This window comes from Cucumis melo, chromosome 3, assembly GCF_025177605.1.
Source record: "Cucumis melo cultivar AY chromosome 3, USDA_Cmelo_AY_1.0, whole genome shotgun sequence".
NCBI classification, from domain to species: domain Eukaryota; kingdom Viridiplantae; phylum Streptophyta; class Magnoliopsida; order Cucurbitales; family Cucurbitaceae; genus Cucumis; species Cucumis melo.
Window position 1 is genome coordinate 907921 of NC_066859.1, and position 19731 is coordinate 927651.

At 35.0% G+C, this 19731-nt stretch overlaps 4 protein-coding genes across 5 annotated transcripts; 3 read left to right on the plus strand and 1 right to left on the minus strand.

Moving 5' to 3' along the window:
- The first annotated feature begins 221 nt into the window (after positions 1-221).
- On the plus strand, positions 222-4215 carry LOC103485430 (uncharacterized). The gene is made up of 3 exons (XM_008443019.2): positions 222-382; positions 1076-1203; positions 3755-4215. The coding sequence occupies exons 2-3, from the start codon at positions 1131-1133 to the stop codon at positions 3973-3975; spliced, it is 294 nt and encodes a 97-aa protein (XP_008441241.1). The 5' UTR covers positions 222-382; positions 1076-1130; the 3' UTR covers positions 3976-4215.
- Positions 4216-4973: 758 nt separating this feature from the next.
- On the minus strand, positions 4974-9429 carry LOC103485431 (uncharacterized protein At4g37920). 2 transcript variants are annotated; one of them, XM_008443021.3, is made up of 6 exons: positions 9075-9429; positions 7807-8198; positions 7359-7530; positions 6608-6852; positions 6078-6265; positions 4974-5372 (listed from the first exon to the last, which is right to left on the minus strand). In XM_008443021.3, exons 1-6 carry the CDS (start codon positions 9229-9231, stop codon positions 5213-5215), a joined length of 1314 nt encoding a protein of 437 aa, XP_008441243.1. In that variant the 5' UTR covers positions 9232-9429; the 3' UTR covers positions 4974-5212. The 2 variants fall into 2 exon arrangements, with proteins under 2 accessions (XP_008441243.1, XP_008441242.1); XM_008443020.3 differs by having other exon boundaries at positions 7807-8201; positions 9075-9340.
- A 149-nt stretch (positions 9430-9578) lies between these two features.
- Positions 9579-12054, plus strand: LOC103485432 (pentatricopeptide repeat-containing protein At4g18520, chloroplastic). The gene has a single exon (XM_008443023.3). The coding sequence runs from the start codon at positions 9594-9596 to the stop codon at positions 11613-11615; it is 2022 nt and encodes a 673-aa protein (XP_008441245.2). The 5' UTR covers positions 9579-9593; the 3' UTR covers positions 11616-12054.
- A 1370-nt stretch (positions 12055-13424) lies between these two features.
- On the plus strand, positions 13425-18802 carry LOC103485435 (uncharacterized). Its single transcript, XM_008443025.3, has 7 exons — positions 13425-13775; positions 14171-15583; positions 16502-16557; positions 16643-16876; positions 16967-17258; positions 17571-17767; positions 18356-18802. Exons 2-7 carry the CDS (start codon positions 14255-14257, stop codon positions 18507-18509), a joined length of 2262 nt encoding a protein of 753 aa, XP_008441247.2. The 5' UTR covers positions 13425-13775; positions 14171-14254; the 3' UTR covers positions 18510-18802.
- Positions 18803-19731: the final 929 nt, after the last annotated feature.

Consider the following 19731-nt stretch of genomic DNA (forward strand, 5'->3'; position numbering starts at 1 on the left):
ATTAATAGTTAATTTGAAAATTGCTATATAATTAACAATAATCATAAGGATTAAATCATCCTAAAAATGAGTAAATTTTTGTTCAAATAATAAGATCTTAATTTAGGATATTTGTGAAATTTCGTATGAAAATTAGACTTTTCGTGCAAAATAAAAATAAAAATCGATTTTGCGTCGAAAGAAATGCTAAATTTCTAATAATGGGAGGGATGAAATGGCATATTAATACGGAGCCCACTCCCACGTAATTAGCTGATAAACTAAGCCCAACCCATAGAACAACCCTCAGCCCGATTTAAAAACAAAAGGTTTGGTTTTCCTCTCCACATCTTCTTCGATCTTCGTCACCGCGAAAGCAAGAGGGATCAGTTTTCTCGACCCTGTAAGCCATCAATTTTCACTCTTTCTTGTTTATTTCGATTTTTCCTTTCTTTCTTTCTTTCTTTCTTTCTTTCTTTCTTTCTGTCTGTCTGTCTTTCTTTTTTATTTGATATTTACGTGATCGATTTCAAGTTAAATGAAAACTAATCTTCAGGATCCGTTTCTGATGGACTTTGTTTTTCTACTTGCATCTTGTAATTGTCTGAGGTGAAGAATACGATGGTTGCTTTAAGTTTATATGAAGCAGATCACAAGTTGAAGAGTTACTGTCTTCCATTTTGTTATATTCCCCATCTAGTATTATTCGTAGCCGAGTATTATTCTTAGAAATCTGGGATGTTCGCTGTATCCCTTTTGTTTATTTGTCTATTATTTTTTTGAATTTTCTTACGACATATTACAGTTTTCGATTATTTATTAGTTTATATGGGTTTGCAATCTTGATAAACTTGTGGTGTTTCTGCCCCCGTCTCAATACCCAAACTAACAAAACCTGATTTCATCAAAAAATAGAAGGTTTGGTTTTCTACTTTGGAACAACCCTCAACCCTCAGCCCATGAATAGAGTTTCTGAATATTTGGTTTTCTAGTTTGTTTGTGAATCAGGTCCTCCACTCCCGGCACACACAACTGGCCTTTAGTAATTATTTTTATTGTATGAGTATGTGTTGATTAAATTCTCTTCATTTTAAAGGAACTGTTGGTTGAGCAACTTACCGAAAAGGGAGAACTAACTTTGAGCAGAGAAAATGTCTTTGGGCAATGGAATGAAGTCATGTGCAAAGCTGCTGAAGTCTTCAGAACCATTGTTGGTGAAATCAGGTTTTGTTACTTTATTAGCTGGCAATTTAGAATTACTTTACCTTATGTATTACACTTCCTTCCTATGGTCTTAACTTGCAACAATCTTTCTTAAGTTCATAATAGATTTCTAGGATTTTCTCTAACAATTTTAAATATATAAACAATCAAATCGTTAATCAAAGTGTAGGTAAACTAAAAGAAATTGTCAGAGAACAACAAAAAATTTTCATAAAACGTAGTTCATGCGTACATGACAATGAAGTGTGAACATTCTGTCGAATACTACTAATCTTGAACGTTGAACATTGCGTAGGGCAATATTAAGGAGTGCGTGCGCGTGCATATGCATATGAAAAAATAAGTTTGCTAAATGTATTTCTCCACCTTGCAACGAGAAAATTTTGAACTATGAACTTGAAGGGGTTGTAAAATTTTACCTCTAATAAGCATGGAAGATAGCTTAACTCAAAAAAATCCCCAGTCGTTATTTCTTTGTCATGAAAAACTATGTTGTATCTCTCATCTTAAATATTCCATAAAATTGCCTTGATCAAAGTAGACTGTAGATGGCCCTTATTAGTTTTGAAAGGCTGATTAATAAACAACATTTTGATCCAATCAATGGTGTCCAAAGAGGGGGCAAGCACAGAGATGGTTAAGCCCAAATTGCAGCTGAAAGTTGATAGTGGAATGAAATATGGTTTTGTACTTTTGTGCTTCTTTTGCAAAGGTAGCACGAAAATGGAGGAATGTAGAGCCAAGGGCATCTTTTGTTTTCCATTGTGTTTAGGCAAGAATGGAAAGTCCTGTTCGGGAAAGAAAACTTCCGTAGTCGTTTATAAGATCCTTCAATGATCTGGGGGCACTCAGATTGAGATGAGAAACCAAAGAGTTTACAATAAGATGCTATTGGTTTCAAAGCTTCCAAATCCAGCGGCCATCCTAATTTTTGAGCTGAATGGTGGGAATGATTTGAGTGAAAGAAACCCATCTTATAATCTTCTCATCTTTAGATTCACTCTAAAGTTTAGAATCCAAGCGCTGTTTCCATGATTCTGCACCTTTTCAATGGATTTTTTGGTCTCAGCACTGGTATAAAGTTTGGGATAACTTCTACTGAAGATACCATCCCCAATCCAGTGGCCGTTCCAGAAAGCGGTAGTTTTCCCATCTCCAACCAAGCAATGGTTGTGGCTGTAAACAAGGCATGTTTGGTTGAGAATGTGGTGACAACAATTCTTCAAAAGACTTTGCACTTCTTGCGTGGCTTTTGATCAAAATGCTGCAAACCATATTTAGCCTTGATCTTCCTCCTTGGGCATTCCGTTTTGTGCTTAAGCAACAAGACCATGTTGCAAGGAGAGTTAAATTTCGAATTTTGCTATCTACGATGCCAAGGGTGACTTGAGTTTGTTTCATTGAACAATGCACGATATGTTGCTTCCCCTCTTTCCTGAGACCCAAGAAAAATGAAGCTTCTTTCAATATGGTTGGACTCGGTAGCTGGGATTTGAAGCTATGAGAAGTAGTAAATTGCTGCTAGGAATATAATCTTCTATCAGTCTTGTCAAAATGAAATTGAAATTGCTTTTCATAGAAAGCATTCTGTTGGCCAAACACCAGCTTGGAATGATGTGTTTTGGCAATGGAAACTAGCAAATATCGTAATTTATGGCCAAAAATTCAGATCTCTGTCCATTGAGCCCTCAAGCTTCCCCAATAAATCCTATAAGACTAGAAGAATACCAATAAAGACTTCATCATTATTGGAAAAAGTGAATGAAGTCCGCACCCTAAACCTGATTAGTTAGAAGAGAGTCATTGTAAGAAACTTTTAATAAAACCATGGTTTGATGTCAAAGTAATAGTATTGCTTAAGAAATCCTTCATATTCATAGTGATAAAGAAGAAGGGGGCAGGGTATCCCCTTGCCTAAGACCTTTGGTGGCTCTGAATTCTACTCTCAGCTTGGCGCTTGCCATTGATGATATAGAAAAGTTTGCTATTGAAAATCCTTGAGTCTCCAGTTAGTTCCAAAGCCTTTGACTTTCAACATCAAGTTTTATCACCACACCCTTCTGTTTTCTATAATTCCTAGCCTCAATTGATCTCATTGGCTTTGAGCGATGTATCCATATTTGTCTTCCTTCAACAAACGCATAATTTTTGCTTACTGATCCAGTTGAGATATTTTAATATCTTGGTGCTAAGGAATGACATATTGGATAATCCCATTTTCGTACTACTATTTCACTCTAGAAGTTCAATAATTTGTGTAGTTGCATCAAATAATTAAAAAATATTGAGAACAATATGCATCGCGTTTATCCTTTAGAATATAAATGCACAAGCTTCTTGACTTTAGTTTTCTGGTATGAAAATTATATATTTGAAAAAAAATTTGTAATATCCATGTCATAGACTTTAGAAAAAATGGCGTGCTATCTTGTTCTTGTTTTGTGTTCATATATGTTTTTCATAGATCATTCTATCCATTTGTCTTGTAATGCACTAAATCAAGGTTTCTAAATCCTAAAAAATGATGGTTCTGTTTAACTTCATGCCACAGCTAATCGAGGGTTTCACTCAACTGGTGTGAAGAGAATGGGAGGACATGCTCACGGGCATGATGAACCATATTATTTGCACGCAAAGCATATGTACAATTTGGATAGGATGAAATATCAAAAGTTGACTATGACGCTTGGAGTTTTAACTGCATTCAGCATTGGCGTGGGTGTTCCAATCTATGCAGTCGTCTTTCAGCAGAAGAAGACAGCCTCTGCATGATTGACCAAACGAATGCATGTGCCATTTTAGCATCCTCTATTGGTCTTGTTCGTTTTCTTAACGTTGCATAAACCCAACCCTCGTGTCAAAATGCACAGAAACTCGGAACGTGGATTCTGATTTTGGCAATAAGTCTTTTCATCAACATCCCATTATTCGACATTTTTGTTCCATTCTCTTTTAAACATGAAAGATATTTAATCGTTTGAATATCATCATCCATCCCTGCTTCTGCTTTTAGTTTTTTCCCAACAATTTTTCTGTCCCCAATGAAAATGATATCTTAAAGTCAGTACACCCCGATAAAGTAGAGTCACAATATGTCTATTGTAACTTAAATTCTATCAATATGGAAAACAGATGTTGAAAGTAATAGTTGAGATAAGAATTTTAATGAAAGAGATTGAAGTACAATTTATTTTAAAATTGGTTTTCAAATATAAATCCTATTTAAAGTGGTTTTTATCATAATAATTATGTTAAATATATTTCTTAAATAGAAAATACAACTACTATTTTGTTAACATAATATTAACCTTTCATACAACAAAGTGTATAGATCGAACGAAAGTCCAAATAAATAAAGTAGACGTGAAAAAAAACCCTAGAAATGCTCCAAATAAACAAATGAATTTGGTAGGATAGAAACTTGATAACTTTCTCAATACGAAATAAAATCAAATAAATATAAAAATTAAAACCTTTGTCAAATTTAAATAAATTTAATTGTTACCAAACTAAAATCAACGAAATTACAAATTTAAATTTTTGCATATGAAACACCATCCAGTTCTAATCCAATTTGAAGTTTCTAATAAATAAATTTAATAACACAATTTAAATCCATTTTTATACTCAATTGCTTCCCTCTTTTTTCCCAACTTTCAACCATTTACCATTTTCATTTAGTCACAATAGAAAAAAAGCATTATGATAATCATCTATATTTCACTACAATATGGAACTAAACAACACAATTTTTTTTTACTATGAATGCATTAGTAAACACAATCAAACGGATCTCATTCTCTTGGTTACGATTCTACAAACTGGAAAACAGGTACAAATATCTCACCACTTGAACTACACTATTTCCGGGTAGAAAATAAATTATTTTGAATACATTATTCATATTCATTTTGTTACACAAGAAGGCAAGCAAACAAAATTCACTATACAACTTTTGATGCATAACATGAATTTAAATTAAGACCTAACTACCAAATCCTTCATCACCTCACATGAATTTCTTCTCAAGGAGATGCTTCAATTCTTCAAGTTTAACAATGACCTGTGGATTCATAAGGTCTCTGGCTTCCTTGATGAGGGTGCCTTCCCGGCTGAAATGATAAGCATCTACCACTGTCTTTATCCATGCGTGAAGCTTGTCCGGGGTCCTAAAAGTTTCCAAAAACAAGAATGAACCTAATAAGATTGCCTTTTTGAAGGACGTTTTTCATACAGCATTCAAGTGATTGTGGTCGGTGTTTGTCCAAATGTAAAGTCAAGGAAGTATTCATACTCTTATCTAGATGGACATCAAAGGTTCGCGAGATCTATGAGGACGAGACTAAGGCTTTCTGATGCAGCCTAAATTCATAATGGATAAAAGAAGAGGAATCTCCAATACTAAAATCAAAGTCTTCATTATGAATCAAAAGTTATGAACCAAGAAGACAATTCTCTATTTATAAAAGTAAACTAATCTTAAGCTTAATTAATCAAATAAACTAATCCTAATTCTAATCAATTAAGGATTTACCAAGATACCTAATTTACTCTAACCCTACCACATCACTCACTTTCTTTCTTTTTTTCTTGTTTGATGAGAAGGCATGACGACAACGAGTGAGTTAACTCACTGCTAATATCTAATTGTTTGGATGTATTCTTGTCATTCCATTTGTAGGCTAAAAGAGTTGGTGCAATGTCAAGTATCAAACAAGTAGACAAACAACATTGTAGAAAAGAAAATAAAACCCTAAGAGTTTGAACATAGAAGATCCAATATCATGCTAAATCACTAATTTTGGTTCGAGCTAATAAACTATGGCATATTTAATATTTCAGTATATTCTTAACAATAAGGTCCGATAGCATACGTGTATAAGCAGTCCACATCTTGTCCTTCAACTTCTTCTCCGGGGGTAAATGCATCCTTCAAAGCACTTAGTTTTTCCTCGGGATCCTTAATTGTGAGAAGATACTTCAGAATCCTGATTTCTTTTGGCATTAATCTTTGAAGGTTACCACTTGCAGTCACATATAAGTGGTATAGTATGTCTTTCACCTAACAAAGAGAACAACCATCAGAAAGTCATCACACAACGACTGAAGACGTGCATTCTCTATTTGCTCTTGCTCGCATAAGCCAACATAGAAACACGTAAAATCAAGAGAAATAATTGGTATCTTTTTACTCTGGTGCCTTAAGCTGTAGTAATTTCATTCAAATAGATAATTGTATTTGAAGCGTTATTGGAAGTTCCAGTGATTACTAACTTAAATAATCATTTGAAATTTCTTGAATAAGGATGATGCCTTGCCAAGCTACAAGATCATAGAAATAAGACCATAAAACCACCCGTTTGCAGCAGCAAGCAGCAAACAGGAAGGGTAGCAAACACATTACCTCATCTTTCATCATATTTGACTCCTTTGCAGCTGACCAAGCTTTTGTGATCATCAATACTAATGCAGAATCAAGTTGATTTTTCTCTGCCAAATTGTCTATCTTTCTGCAAGCAGCATCTAAAGTTGGAGAATTAATGATATCTTGGAATTTCAACTCTGCGGCATCCAGTGCTTCAATGTTTTCAGTAGCAGCATCATATGTTTGTACAGCAGCAAGACAGGAATTCCCAAGCTTTGCCAAAGCTTATCAATTGAAATACGGGGGGATATCAGTTCATCTATCAATACCATATCTCATAAATGCAAATAAAAAAAAATAAAAAAAACGTAGAGACATCCTTAACAAAAAAAAATGTGGAGGTATAAATTCAAAGTTGACAGATACATAATGTCTTAACCAATCTAGCTACTCTTGACGACTTTTTAAGATAAGGAACAATTTCTAAGTGGCTACTGATTCTTTGAATAGCATAAAACAATATAGGAGAAAGTATCCTTTACCCTGAGTTTTGATTATAGTTTCCATTTGGTCATTTCAGATGATAATGTTTTAAATCCTAAGGATCAAATGGAAATTAAACTCAAAACTCATGTAATATTTTAAAATATAAGTACCAGATTGAAACGATAATTAGAACTTTAAAGGGTATTTTCAACCAATATAAATGCTTTCTAAACCACACTTCTTCATCCTCTTGGAAGCTGTTTATTCATTACTACTTTTCCAACTAGAAAGTATGCAGTATTACCATTTTGCTCAGCCGGATCATCATAATAAGATTCAGCCACTGTGTGAAGATGCACAAAGAATTCTTTGGTAAAATCTTTGCGACGCCTAGAAATAATCTCACCAAGTTCTGATGGTGCTGTTGCTCTGACCACTTCAAGAAGTTCATTATGTCTCTGCACATCTTCGTCAATCTGTGAAAATTTCATAGAAGGAAACAATAAGGTTGATTGATAAATCACATGACACAAACTATGACTATCTGATCAATAAAATAACCATTGTCAACAATTCATCTTAATTCTTCCCTCAGCAACTCATCCTCTATGGGTTTTACAACAACAGTCCTAACTTCATTTGGAAACAAAGTGTTAGTTTCTACTCTTTTTATTTGCAAAATTACAGAAACAAGGTCCACAATTCTCAAGTCAAAATTTTTACTGTGAACTTTTTAAAATCCCAAGATATACCTCTTTCAACTTTCTTCCAAGCCGGAGTAGCTTATGCTTCATCCCAGGATCATCTTCAGAGGCAGCTCGATCTTGGCACCTGTTAAAGAAATGGGGACGGATATTGTCCCATTCCTTGCTGAAAGCAATTAACCGTCTCCAATCTGTTGGAGTTGGCTTGTCGATCATGAAGACTTCAATGAGCTTATCACACACTTTGGTCATTTTATGCTGGTCCAAGCTTTCAACACTGTCTTTTGCATTTTGAACATCTCTTACTGACTCAACAGGAGAGGGATTCAATGAATCAAGAGTTTCTGAATTGCAATCGCTAGGTACTGCACTCACCCCTCTGACAAAGGTTGAAAAGGATGACTTCTTTGGTCTATCTCGGCATAGCAGTGAAGGGAACCCTGCTATTCAACAAAATTACCAATACTTCACTCTACTTCACTTTGTGACTGCTTAGCTCAGTCAATATGAAGCTTGAAACACGAACTATAAGGTATCAATAATTTAAACAACATATATTCAGCATCTAGACCAATGCATAGCTATACACATCAACACACACACACACACACACACATACACACTCATGCATATATATAGAAATTGTGGCCGAATTACCACACTTTGGTTTAAATAATTCTTAAGGACCATTTTTCCAAGTCGAGAATAGTCCAGTTATTAGAAGTTAGTTAGTTTTTATTTGTTATTAAAATAGTTATTTCTATAGCTTTGTATTCTCCTTTTATTCTTTCACATGTGTATATATATCAATGCTTCTAGCCATTAACAAAAATGAGAGATATTTAACTAAAGAAAGTATTTTCTTCTAATATGGTATCACTTGGTATTTTTATCGCCACCTAATTCCATTCTTTCCTTTTTTTTTCCAATTCGTCTTCAACCTTCGTTCTCTATATCCGCCATGGATAACATGAATTCCTCTCAGACTACTATTCTTCGTAGTCATAATACGAAAAAGAATTATACAGAGGTCTCACCCGGATGAAATTGAAAGCATCAAGCAATAGTACAGAAGTATACAGAGTATGAAACTCATGGTTTAGCCTTAGCAACTCATGGAAACTTTAATACGAAAAAGAGCACATAATCAAAATCTCAATCCTTTTCCTCGAAGTATACAGAATTATACAGAGGTCTCACCCGGATGAAATTGAAAGCATCAAGCAATAGTACAGAAGTATACAGAGGTATGAAACTCATGGTTCAGCCTTAGCAACTCATGGAAACTTAACAAAGTTCGAAGTTAGCTAAATTACCTCTACTTTTTGAACCCAAAGAAAAGTTTCGAACTGTAATTCTTGAAAGCGATGGGGAGGAGGGAGAGCAGGCGGCAGAGGCGTCTCCAAGAGCAAGAGATTTGCCTCTGATAGAGAAGGAGAATGAGGTCTGGAGAGTTGCGGAATGAAGCTCCATTGTGGAATATGGAAGCAGAATGTACAATTGAACCAAAACAACAAAACCTTCGCTTCCTCTCCGAACGGAATGAGATTTTGTTAGGGTTTAAAGGCTGAACTCCATAACTTAGGCGGTTTGGAATAAATTAAAAGACACACAAAAAAGAAAAAAAAAAAAATGAAAAACATAAAATCAATAAAATATTGGATATTGCTAAAAATGATAAAGAAAAAGAGAAACCTAAATAAATAATATAGAATAAGAAATAGGATAAAAAAATATTTTTACAAACATAGAGCTAAACTCAACTAATAGCTGTAAGAATTAAAAAATTGTATAGGGCAAAAAATGTAATTAAATTACTCATTTTTAAATATCCAATGGGAATTACCAATTTTGCCCCCAGCCCCAACGAGGAAGTCCAACCGACCAACGGCTCTGCTTCAAATTATCCGGTGAAATTAAGACATACTAATTTTCAACCCGAATTTGTCGCCGTGGCGGGAACTTCAAACCACTTTCCGGCTATGTTCTCGCCGGCGTTCATCTCAACGGCTATCACTTCTCAATCACCGCCTTGTTTAACTTTTCAACGAACGTCAACGTCACAATCGGCCCGGCGGACCTGTTCCAAACGGAACCTCACTACTTTCAACCGTTATAAAAGCTCCACAAATTTCCCGTTCAAATTTGTCGAAGACCGATCCAAGGCTTTTTCGATCGCATGCACAACGGCAAAGTGTACTACTACTGAAGAATACGCCGATGTCGAATCTTGCAGCAATCAGTCGGTGAGTGGATGTCTGAGTCACTATTTGATTGGGGTTTGGCTTCGCTCTAGTCGTAGCGTCAAGAAATTAAGGGCGGTACATGCTTTCATTTTGCGGCATTTTACAAGTTTTTCGATCTATGTGGGAAACAATTTGCTTAGTTCTTACTTAAGAGTCGGAATGTTGGTTGATGCTAGAAAGGTGTTCGATGAAATGCCAATGAGGAGTGTTGTAACATGGACGGCTATTATTAATGGGTATATTGATTTAGATTTGACTGAAGAAGCTTTAGCGTTGTTCAGTGATTCGGTCAAGAGCGGGGTGCTGGCGAATGGGCAGATGTTTGTTTGTATCTTGAACTTGTGTGCGAAGAGGTTGGATTTTGAGCTTGGGAGGCAAATTCATGGCGTTATTGTGAAAGGTAATCGTGGGAATTTGATTGTTGACAGTGCCATTATTTACTTTTATGCACAATGTAAAGATATTTCCAGTGCTTTTGTTGCATTTGAACGTATGCGGAGGCGTGACGTTGTTTGTTGGACTTCTATGATTACTTCTTGTTCCCAACAAGGGCTTGGACAAGAAGCGATTTCGATGTTCTCTAATATGCTAAGCGATGGATTTCTACCAAATGAGTTTTCCGTATGCAGTGTTCTCAAGGCTTGTGGAGAAGAGAGGGAATTGAAGATTGGGAGACAGTTACATGGTTTGATAATTAAGAAAATAATCAAGAATGACGTTTTTGTTGGGACTTCATTGGTTGATATGTATGCCAAGTGCGGGAACTTGGTGGATTCTAGAGAAGTATTCGATGGGATGAGGAATAGGAACACGGTTACGTGGACGTCAATCATAGCTGGTTATGCACGGGAGGGGCTCGGTGAGGAGGCTCTGAACCTCTTTAGGTTGATGAAGAGGCAAAGGATTCCTGCCAATAACTTAACCATTGTAAGTATTCTCCGCGCTTGTGGCTCGATTGAGGCATCATTGACTGGGAGGGAAGTTCATGCCCAGATTGTAAAAAATTCATTTCAAACTAATATACACATAGGAAGCACTCTAGTTTGGTTCTACTGTAAGTGTAGGAATCAACTTAAGGCCTCGATGGTTCTTCAGCTGATGCCGCTTAGAGATGTGGTTTCTTGGACAGCCATCATTTCTGGATGTGCTCATCTTGGGCACGAGTCCGAGGCACTTGAGTTTCTAAAAAACATGATAGAGGAAGGTGTTGAACCAAATTCCTTTACTTATTCGTCAACTTTAAAAGCGTGTGCCAAGATGGAAGCTATCCTCCAAGGGAAAATGATCCACTCCTCCGCAAATAAAACATCTGCGTTGTCCAATGTTTTTGTGGGAAGTGCACTGATTTACATGTATGCAAAATGTGGATATGTAACCGAAGCTTCTCAAGTTTTCGACAGTATGCCGGTGAGGAATTTGGTTTCTTGGAAGGCCATGATTTTGTGTTATGCTAGGAATGGTCTGTGCCGAGAGGCATTAAAGCTCATGTATCGGATGCAAGCTGAAGGTTTCGAAGTGGACGATTACATTCTTGGAACAGTTTATGGAGCTTGTGGAGATGTGAAATGTGATGTGGATTCATCATTTGAACATAGTTTGCAAACTCATTGATCTCCCAGTTTGAATGGTTATCTAGATTCGACATTTGACGACGGAAATCTTGCCATCTCAAGGAGGTTTGCACTGGTTCATCCTGTTTTATTTGGAATGCCAATGATCTGAAGAACTTTCTTGTGCTCTTTATCACTCCATAAATCAAAATTTTTGAAGAGGGGAGAAACAAATCATTGAACTCTACCCCACCTGGCTGAGATGATTTATCTGCTCTATGCAACATAACATGTATTTTACAACCCACGCCTACTTAATTGTAAAAAACTCCAATGTAATCTTTGTAAATCCATACATATCTAGCTGCAGTTCTATGAATAGGCCCTACTTAATTTTGCTTTTCATATGATAGAACGCTATAAATTCTTAGGAATGTAAAACCAAATGATTCAAACTTTCGATCATGAATATATGTTTTAACCATCTTTAAGATTGCTTAGATTATATATCTCCCACTGTTTTTTGAGCTCTATTTTCTTATCTCGATAAGAAAAAGTTATCTTAGCTTATTGGTAATGCTACGTTTTAGTGATGACTTTTATTATTATTATCATTATTTATTATTTTTTTAAAAAGAAAGGTAGAGAAATTATTTGTGTGATACGTCCTCTTCTTCTAAAATTGAAATAATTATTTCAATTTTAGAGATTGATTGAATACAAAATTAGGTCAACACTTAGAATATGGCTCAAGTTAGGTATATAGTTTTTATTTTATTGTCTTTAACGAATTTAAATGTTTCTTTTTATGAAGCTCATGTTGAATATATTTTTATTTATTTATTTTCCAAAGTTTTTTTTTATTATTTATTTGTTTCTTCCTTTTGGGGTTAGTACTTAATTGTAACCTAATCTCTCAACTTTTTGTTTTTTTTTTAAAGGAAACCTAACCTCTCTGTTTGATTGTAATACATCTATTTTAGACTGATTCAACTAATTAAGATACATATCTTCAACATCATCAAAGGTTAAATAAAGAAAAAGCATCACATGATCTAAACGATATCTAAAATCTTACTTTATAACTTCTATTGATTTATGATATACCATTCAATAAAATAACAAATTGATCTCATGTTATTTATAAAACCAATAGGGTGTCATGGGCGTTGAATTGAATTATGAAGTTTGAAGTTAATCTATTGAAACTAGAAAGCCCGTGTTTGTGAGTTAGAGTTATAAAAAAAAGTTTCTTAATAAATATGTAAAATAAGAGAAACAAAAAAGAAAAATGAAATTCACAGACAAATGTTCAAACTTCAATAATAAATAGTTTTTGTACTACTGATATTAAGTTACATGTTTTAACTATAACTTACGAATAAGTTACGAAGTTGGTGGACCAAACATTTTCATATGTCAAAACAAACATAGTTCAATAGTAAACACATTTACTATTTTCTTACAAAGTACAAGATTTGAGCATTCAACTTAATATATATCAGTTACAACTGAATTATAACTTACACAAAAGTTAGCATATAATTTAAGTTTTTCGATAAATATATAAATTTTAATAATGTTTACTATTAAAGTTTAGTTATTTAAGGTTCATTTATGAATTTACGAAGTCGAGGGGTGAAACATTCTCTTATTTAAAACAAACATAGGAAGATTTGTATACGTCAATTAGGGTTAAATTATAAATTTAACCCAAATACAAAAAACATTGTAGTTTAGTATAGTCAACGCATTAATTAAAAAGAGAAAAAAGGAAAAAGGAAAAGGCTTAGCGGGCGGGCGGGCGGCGTCAAAAAAGAAAAACAGTTCATTGTGTTTTTTATTTTCCTATTTTGAGCCCACGGACTTCCCGCTTTTAACCTTTTTTTCTTTTTTTTCGTTACTTTCTCACGAACTCCTTCCGGCGGTTTCTATTCAAATACAAAGAATGAACGAAAATGTTTAAGGAAACTTTCATCACAATTAATTCCTACCCGTAATCTTCAATCCCCTCTACATATTTTGATCCGTTTCTTCTTTATTTCTACCATGTTTCTGCTGTTTCTTCTCAATTCAAACCCCTTTGGATCATCCAACCTTGTTCATCACTCCGTTTTCGTCAACAAAGATCTGTTGCTGGATTCTGGATTCTGGTTTCGTTTTTCTCATCCCACACCACACCGCTATTACACTCTTCTCAATTCTCCTCCTCACCAATCCTGTATGCTCTTTCTTCTTCTTTCTCTTTCCTTTCTGTTCATCCTTCTTTGATGATATGACGATCTTTTTTTTTTTTGTGTGTGTGTGTGTGTGTGTGTTTTATTTGTATCATGTTTAAGGTTTTTGGAAATGGAAGTGGAGGAGTTTGATATTTAGTTAGTGTGCGAGTGATGATTCTAGTGAGAGAAATTCACTTTGACTAACCCTCGGTTTTAAGCCGAGGCGTTGATGGTGCTGTTGTTTATGACGTTGAGCAGTTTTGTTTCTGTACTCTGCTTGGAGTTTAATCTAATTGGAATGGTATTTGTTGAACTTGCTAAGATTTCTTTCCCCATAATATGGTTTGGGTTGCTTCTTTGTTTTATTTTGCATTCAATTGTATCGGTTGTTTTGCAGGCTCTTGAATGCTAAACTTGAGAGGTGCTGAGGGAGTGAGGAAACACTAACTTTACTAGGGAGGACTGAAACTGTACGGAAGAGATGGCGGCTTCACTGACCGCTGAAAGGGATGAGGAACATGACCTTTCTAAACAGAATGATGGAGGAGAGTCTACAGTGGAGATTGAACAGTCCTTATCAGTTAGTGTGGATAGTGCCACTCAAGCAGAGGATCGAGGGCTTGATGAAGTAGTAAAGGATAAGAACAACAATTCGAAATGTGAGGCTCAAGAAGAAATAGTGGCGAGGGAGATTGTCCAAAGTGAAGTGGATCACGAGGTGGAAACCAAACTGGATTTCCAGTCTAAATCTGAAGGTGAAGAGTCGGACCAGATTATTAGCAATGATGATTCTAATGAAAAGGTAGACGAGGATAAGAATGTAGAATCTGAATTGTCATCCGATGATTCAGACAATGATGTTGTAGATCCTAAGGCTCAAATTGGATCAAATCAACCAACCGGAGAAGTTATTGGCGAGGAGAAATCTCCTGAGCCAGTTTTTGATGGGACTGAAGTTTCTGGGATTGAAGGTACTGGGAGTTTGTCAAACCGTTCCATGGATAGTGATACAGAGGGCCAAGGTGTTGTTGACAGGGCTTTGGCACTAAAAAATTTTGTTAAAGAAAAGGGCGTTGTTGCAGTGTCTAATGTTCTTCGTCGTTTTTCGGGAAAAAAAGATGAAGAAAGTCCAGATACTCCTACCGAGGGAACTAAGGATGATTCCAGTTCCAATAAAGAAAATGAAGCCAAGGAAATACCTGAAAAACCATTGGATAGGTCCACTTGGAATCCTCTCAACTATATTAAGATAACACGTGATGCTGATGCACAGATCAAAACCGAGCAGTTTGAGGATGTTAGTGGAGACTCAACCTTTGATATTGTTATAAAAGGCAGAATTGTATTGTACACACGGTTAGGTTGTCAAGAATGCAAAGAGGCTAGACTATTTTTGTTTAGGAAGAGACTTAGATACGTTGAGATCAATATTGATGTTTATCCGAGTAGAAAGTTGGAGCTTGAGAAACTTGCCGGGTCCCCTGCCGTTCCAAGGGTATTTTTTAATACATTTCTTATTGGAGGTTTGAACGAACTAAAAGAGTTGGATGAGTCTGGCAAGCTTGATGAGAAAATTGAGTATTTGAAAGCTGAAGCACCAACCCTTGAAGCCCCTTTACCACCTCTTTCTGGTGAAGATGATGTCTCCAGTAGAGGAACTGTTGATGAATTGGCTATGATTGTTCGAAAAATGAAAGAATCTATTGTTGTCAAGGACAGGTACTGCAAAATGCGACGATACACCAACTGTTTCCTGGGATCAGAAGCTGTGGATTTCTTGTCAGAGGATCAATACTTGGAAAGAGAAGAGGTGAGTTGGACTTTTTTCCTTTGTCATATTTTTAGAAAGAAGAGACTTCTCATTCAAATAACAAATATTTCACTATTTATCTCTCTTAAGTGTACAATGCAGTTAGTTTGGTATCAGGGAGGGTAGTTAGTCCTAGAGAGATTTTTTTAATCTTATGTTGAGTCTTTCGCCAGATTATTGGGATGTAGGCATTCCTTTAATATGATTATTATTCTTGTGTAATATATTGTTGAAGTTTTCTACAATGCTTTACAAAATGAAGAAATATATACCATACGGAATGTTCAATGAAAGTAACTTTTTCTCAGTCTAAACAAATAACTGGGTGTTTACACTTTCGATTTTCATTTTCATTCTTAGTTTTTTCACTGTGACCCACCATGTTAAATAAATTTTCCTTTTCTCCGTATTTGAGTCATGCTATATTTAAATTGGATTTTGTTCCAATTTTACTAGTTCAGATCAATGGTCGGTATACACTATTAAAGCAATTTGTTTTGAAAACACTTTTTTCTAGATTCTGTAGTAAGGAAGTTTACCCTCCCCCACATATTAAGAGGCATGTAGAGATTTTCGTTCCAGTTTTCTTTTAGATTTATTCCTTCCAAAAAGGGAGTGTTTTAAAGTTCTAAGCATTTCCGTTTATTTGTTTCTTGAGCAAAGAATGAAGTGTGGATATTGTATGTTTTCCTAGTATCTGTAGCTGTAGAAATGGGGCTTTAAAATACTAACCTTTTTTTAGACACGATAGTTCCAGTTTTCTTTTCTACAAAAATGTGTCAAGTAACTGCATGACACTCTTCTTAATTTTGATTTTTGAGTTCAAGTCTTTAGCTATGCCTCTCTAAATGATCCTTGAGATATCTTCGATTACTTTCTGGAGGAAAAAAACAATTATTGTTTTGGTGCAATGATCAGACTATTGAATTTGGACGAAAGCTCGCAAGCAAGCTTTTCTTCCAACATGTTCTCGAGTAAGTTACTCCAGCTTCTTGCCTTCTCCTTTCAGTTTCCATGGTTGCCATCCGTTTCATTTGTCATTAACAATCCTGTTTTCAGGGAAAATTTATTTGAAGATGGTAGCCATTTATACCGGTTCTTGGATGATGATCCTGTCGTGGCAACTCAATGTCACAACATTGCAAGAGGTATAATTGAGGTGAAACCAAAGCCGATAACAGATATTGCATCAAGGCTGAGATTTTTATCCTTCGCCATTTTGGAAGCCTATGTATCAGAGGATGGAAAGCATGTAGACTACAGAAGTATTCATGGGAGTGAGGAATTTGCTAGGTCAGTTCATTGGCTAAATTGTGAAAGACGATTGTTCAAGTGTTTTTCTGTCTATACAAGGGTCTTGATTTGTCCGCAAATATTTGACAGGTATTTGAGAATTGTGGAAGAGCTCCAAAGAGTTGAAGTGCATAATTTGGCACGGGAAGAGAAGATCGCTTTCTTTATTAATCTCTACAATATGATGGCTATTCATGCAATATTGGTATGTGGACATCCTGTTGGAGCAATGGAAAGAAGGAAACTGTTCGGGGACTTCAAATATGTTATTGGAGGGGCCACCTACTCACTTTCAGCTATTCAAAATGGAATTTTGAGGGGCAATCAGAGACCACCTTACAATCTCATGAAACCATTTGGTGCAAGAGATAAACGTTCCAAAGTAAGAAATCTCCCGATCTACTAATTTTATGATCTAAAGATTATCTGTCAAGTTGTAAAACATATTTGTTTTATTAAATGTGCTGATTATCTATGTTGCAGTGATGTTCGTTAATCTTTTTTATTTGAGATTTTGTGGCCACACCTTCTTTTGCAAACAAGTTTTAACTCAAGTACAGCCGGATTTTGTGGCCACACCTTCTTTTGCAAATGAATAATTCTTGCTTTCAGGCAACTTCTTTAGGTCTCGTATGAATCTCTTCAGGAGTTTGAGATTTTGTCACCCGGCTAATTTTATTTTCTTATTTTGTAGGTTTCTCTTCCATATGTGGAGCCTTTAATTCATTTTGCACTAGTTTGTGGTACCCGATCTGGGCCGGCCCTTCGATGCTATTCTCCAGGCAATATAGATCAGGAGTTGGTGGAAGCAGCACGAAGTTTCTTAAGAGAAGGAGGACTTGTCATGGATTTGAATAACAATGGTGCATCAGTTAATATGATTCTTAAATGGTAAGATGAGAACAGTTCCCCATAAACCTTCTCTTTTATTTCAAATATTGATTACTATTTTAGTTTCTTTCTTAGCCTCATTAAATTTTCGTTTAGAGTCCTACTTTGTGATAATTTTAATTTTGTTCATTTGTCTTGGAAGGACTCCTTTGAATTTGTAGTTAAATCATGCATTTACGTCCAAGACCTTTGGACGGAAATGATTGTGATATGAAAGAAAAATCTAAAGAGGTCATAGGTTAATCCATTAGACGATTTGACAAGAAATTAGACCATTTAAACAAAAAATTGAAACTAACTAGATAGAGTTGGAAGTGGAAACATACTTAAAACAAATTGAAATTAACTGTAGGTAGAGTTGGAAGTGGAAACATACTTAAAACAGCTTATCATAGATATTTTACCTTTTGTGAGTGTCTAAGGAAACTTATACACAACTTATCTCATCCGACCCTACAACATTTGATTTTCAAGAAAATTTTGGTCTGTGGCTATTGAACTCACAACCTCTTAGCCCGTTATTGTATTACAAACATTTGGTAGTAATTATGTTGACCAAACAAGTTTTTCACATTCATTGTTGAGCAGGTTTAGCATGGACTTCGGTAAGAACGAGCAAGAAGTCATGAAGCATGCTTCAAACTACTTAAAACCAGATGATTCTCAAGCATTGCTTGAATTACTTGCCAGTTCGGAATTGAAGGTATTATATCAACCATATGATTGGGGTTTGAACTGTTAACATTGCTGGCTCCATATAATTGGAAAAATGCTGCTTTTGTCAAACAAACAAACCTAAGGTATGAATATTGGATGTAAGTATGGCCAAAAGTCACATGAGTCTATGTAGGGGAGATAGAAGTATATTGTTTTAAAGCCAACTTATTTCCTTTTGAGTACCTTAGAGCCATATATATTGGAGTTCTTTTCATAATTGTTTACTATGTAATTGTGGTCAGAATGTAGTGTGTGCATATTGTATCGAAAGAAATATGATACAAACCGGTATACAAAGGATTGCTTGTTTATTGATCACTCTCAACATGTAAAACCTATGTTTTGTTTGAAAAAATTAATTCTAAATAAGTTCTATGCATGTGAAAGATTGAACGGTGGAAATAAGTGTATAAAATATTTTGATCAACGTATTTTTAATTTTGATTTATTTTTATATTACTTTCAAAATATTTATTTTAGTTGGAAGTCTAAATGAATAGTAGACTTATTAACATTTTAAACATACAGTAAGTAATATTTTGAATTCATAAAGTATCTAACTTGTTATATCAATAGTTATTAAAATTGAACAATAGGCCAGTTCGGTTTCAGGTTACTGAAAATTTAGTATTTTAAAAATATAAAATTCATATGATTGTTTGTTTTGCTTCACTCTATTTGGTTTTTGTCCAAATATTATTATTATTATTTTATAAAAACAATTTTTATTGAGAAAAAAATAAAAGAATACAAATACATCCAAACACAAAAAGAATCTAACTATTCCAAATCTTGTCTATTATAGTAACAAACCAGAATCCAACTAGAAGCATGAAAATAAATAATAGATCATATTTCACCAATGCCCCTCTAGCATGACAAAGAAAACCACCCAAATGGATTGAGGAGGGCCTTTCAATATTTCTAACATTTCTATGACGAATATATGAAATGTCGATCATTTCTATAATGAACATATAAAATGTCGAAGTCTAAAAAGCCTAAAGCATCCATCCCAAACATTGCTCACCAACTCACAATTTCTTTGGTCTTCATCTTCCTCTACCTTCAAACAAATAATAGAACAAAGGCCAAACTAACAATGATGACTTTACTAACAATGACTTCTTCCTTGAAATGACTTCTCCTTGAAAGCCTATCTAACGTACCCATACAACCACGAAGAACCTGTCAAGTTAAAGATCTCACCTTTGTAGGAACACTGCTATAAAGCCTCTTAAATATTA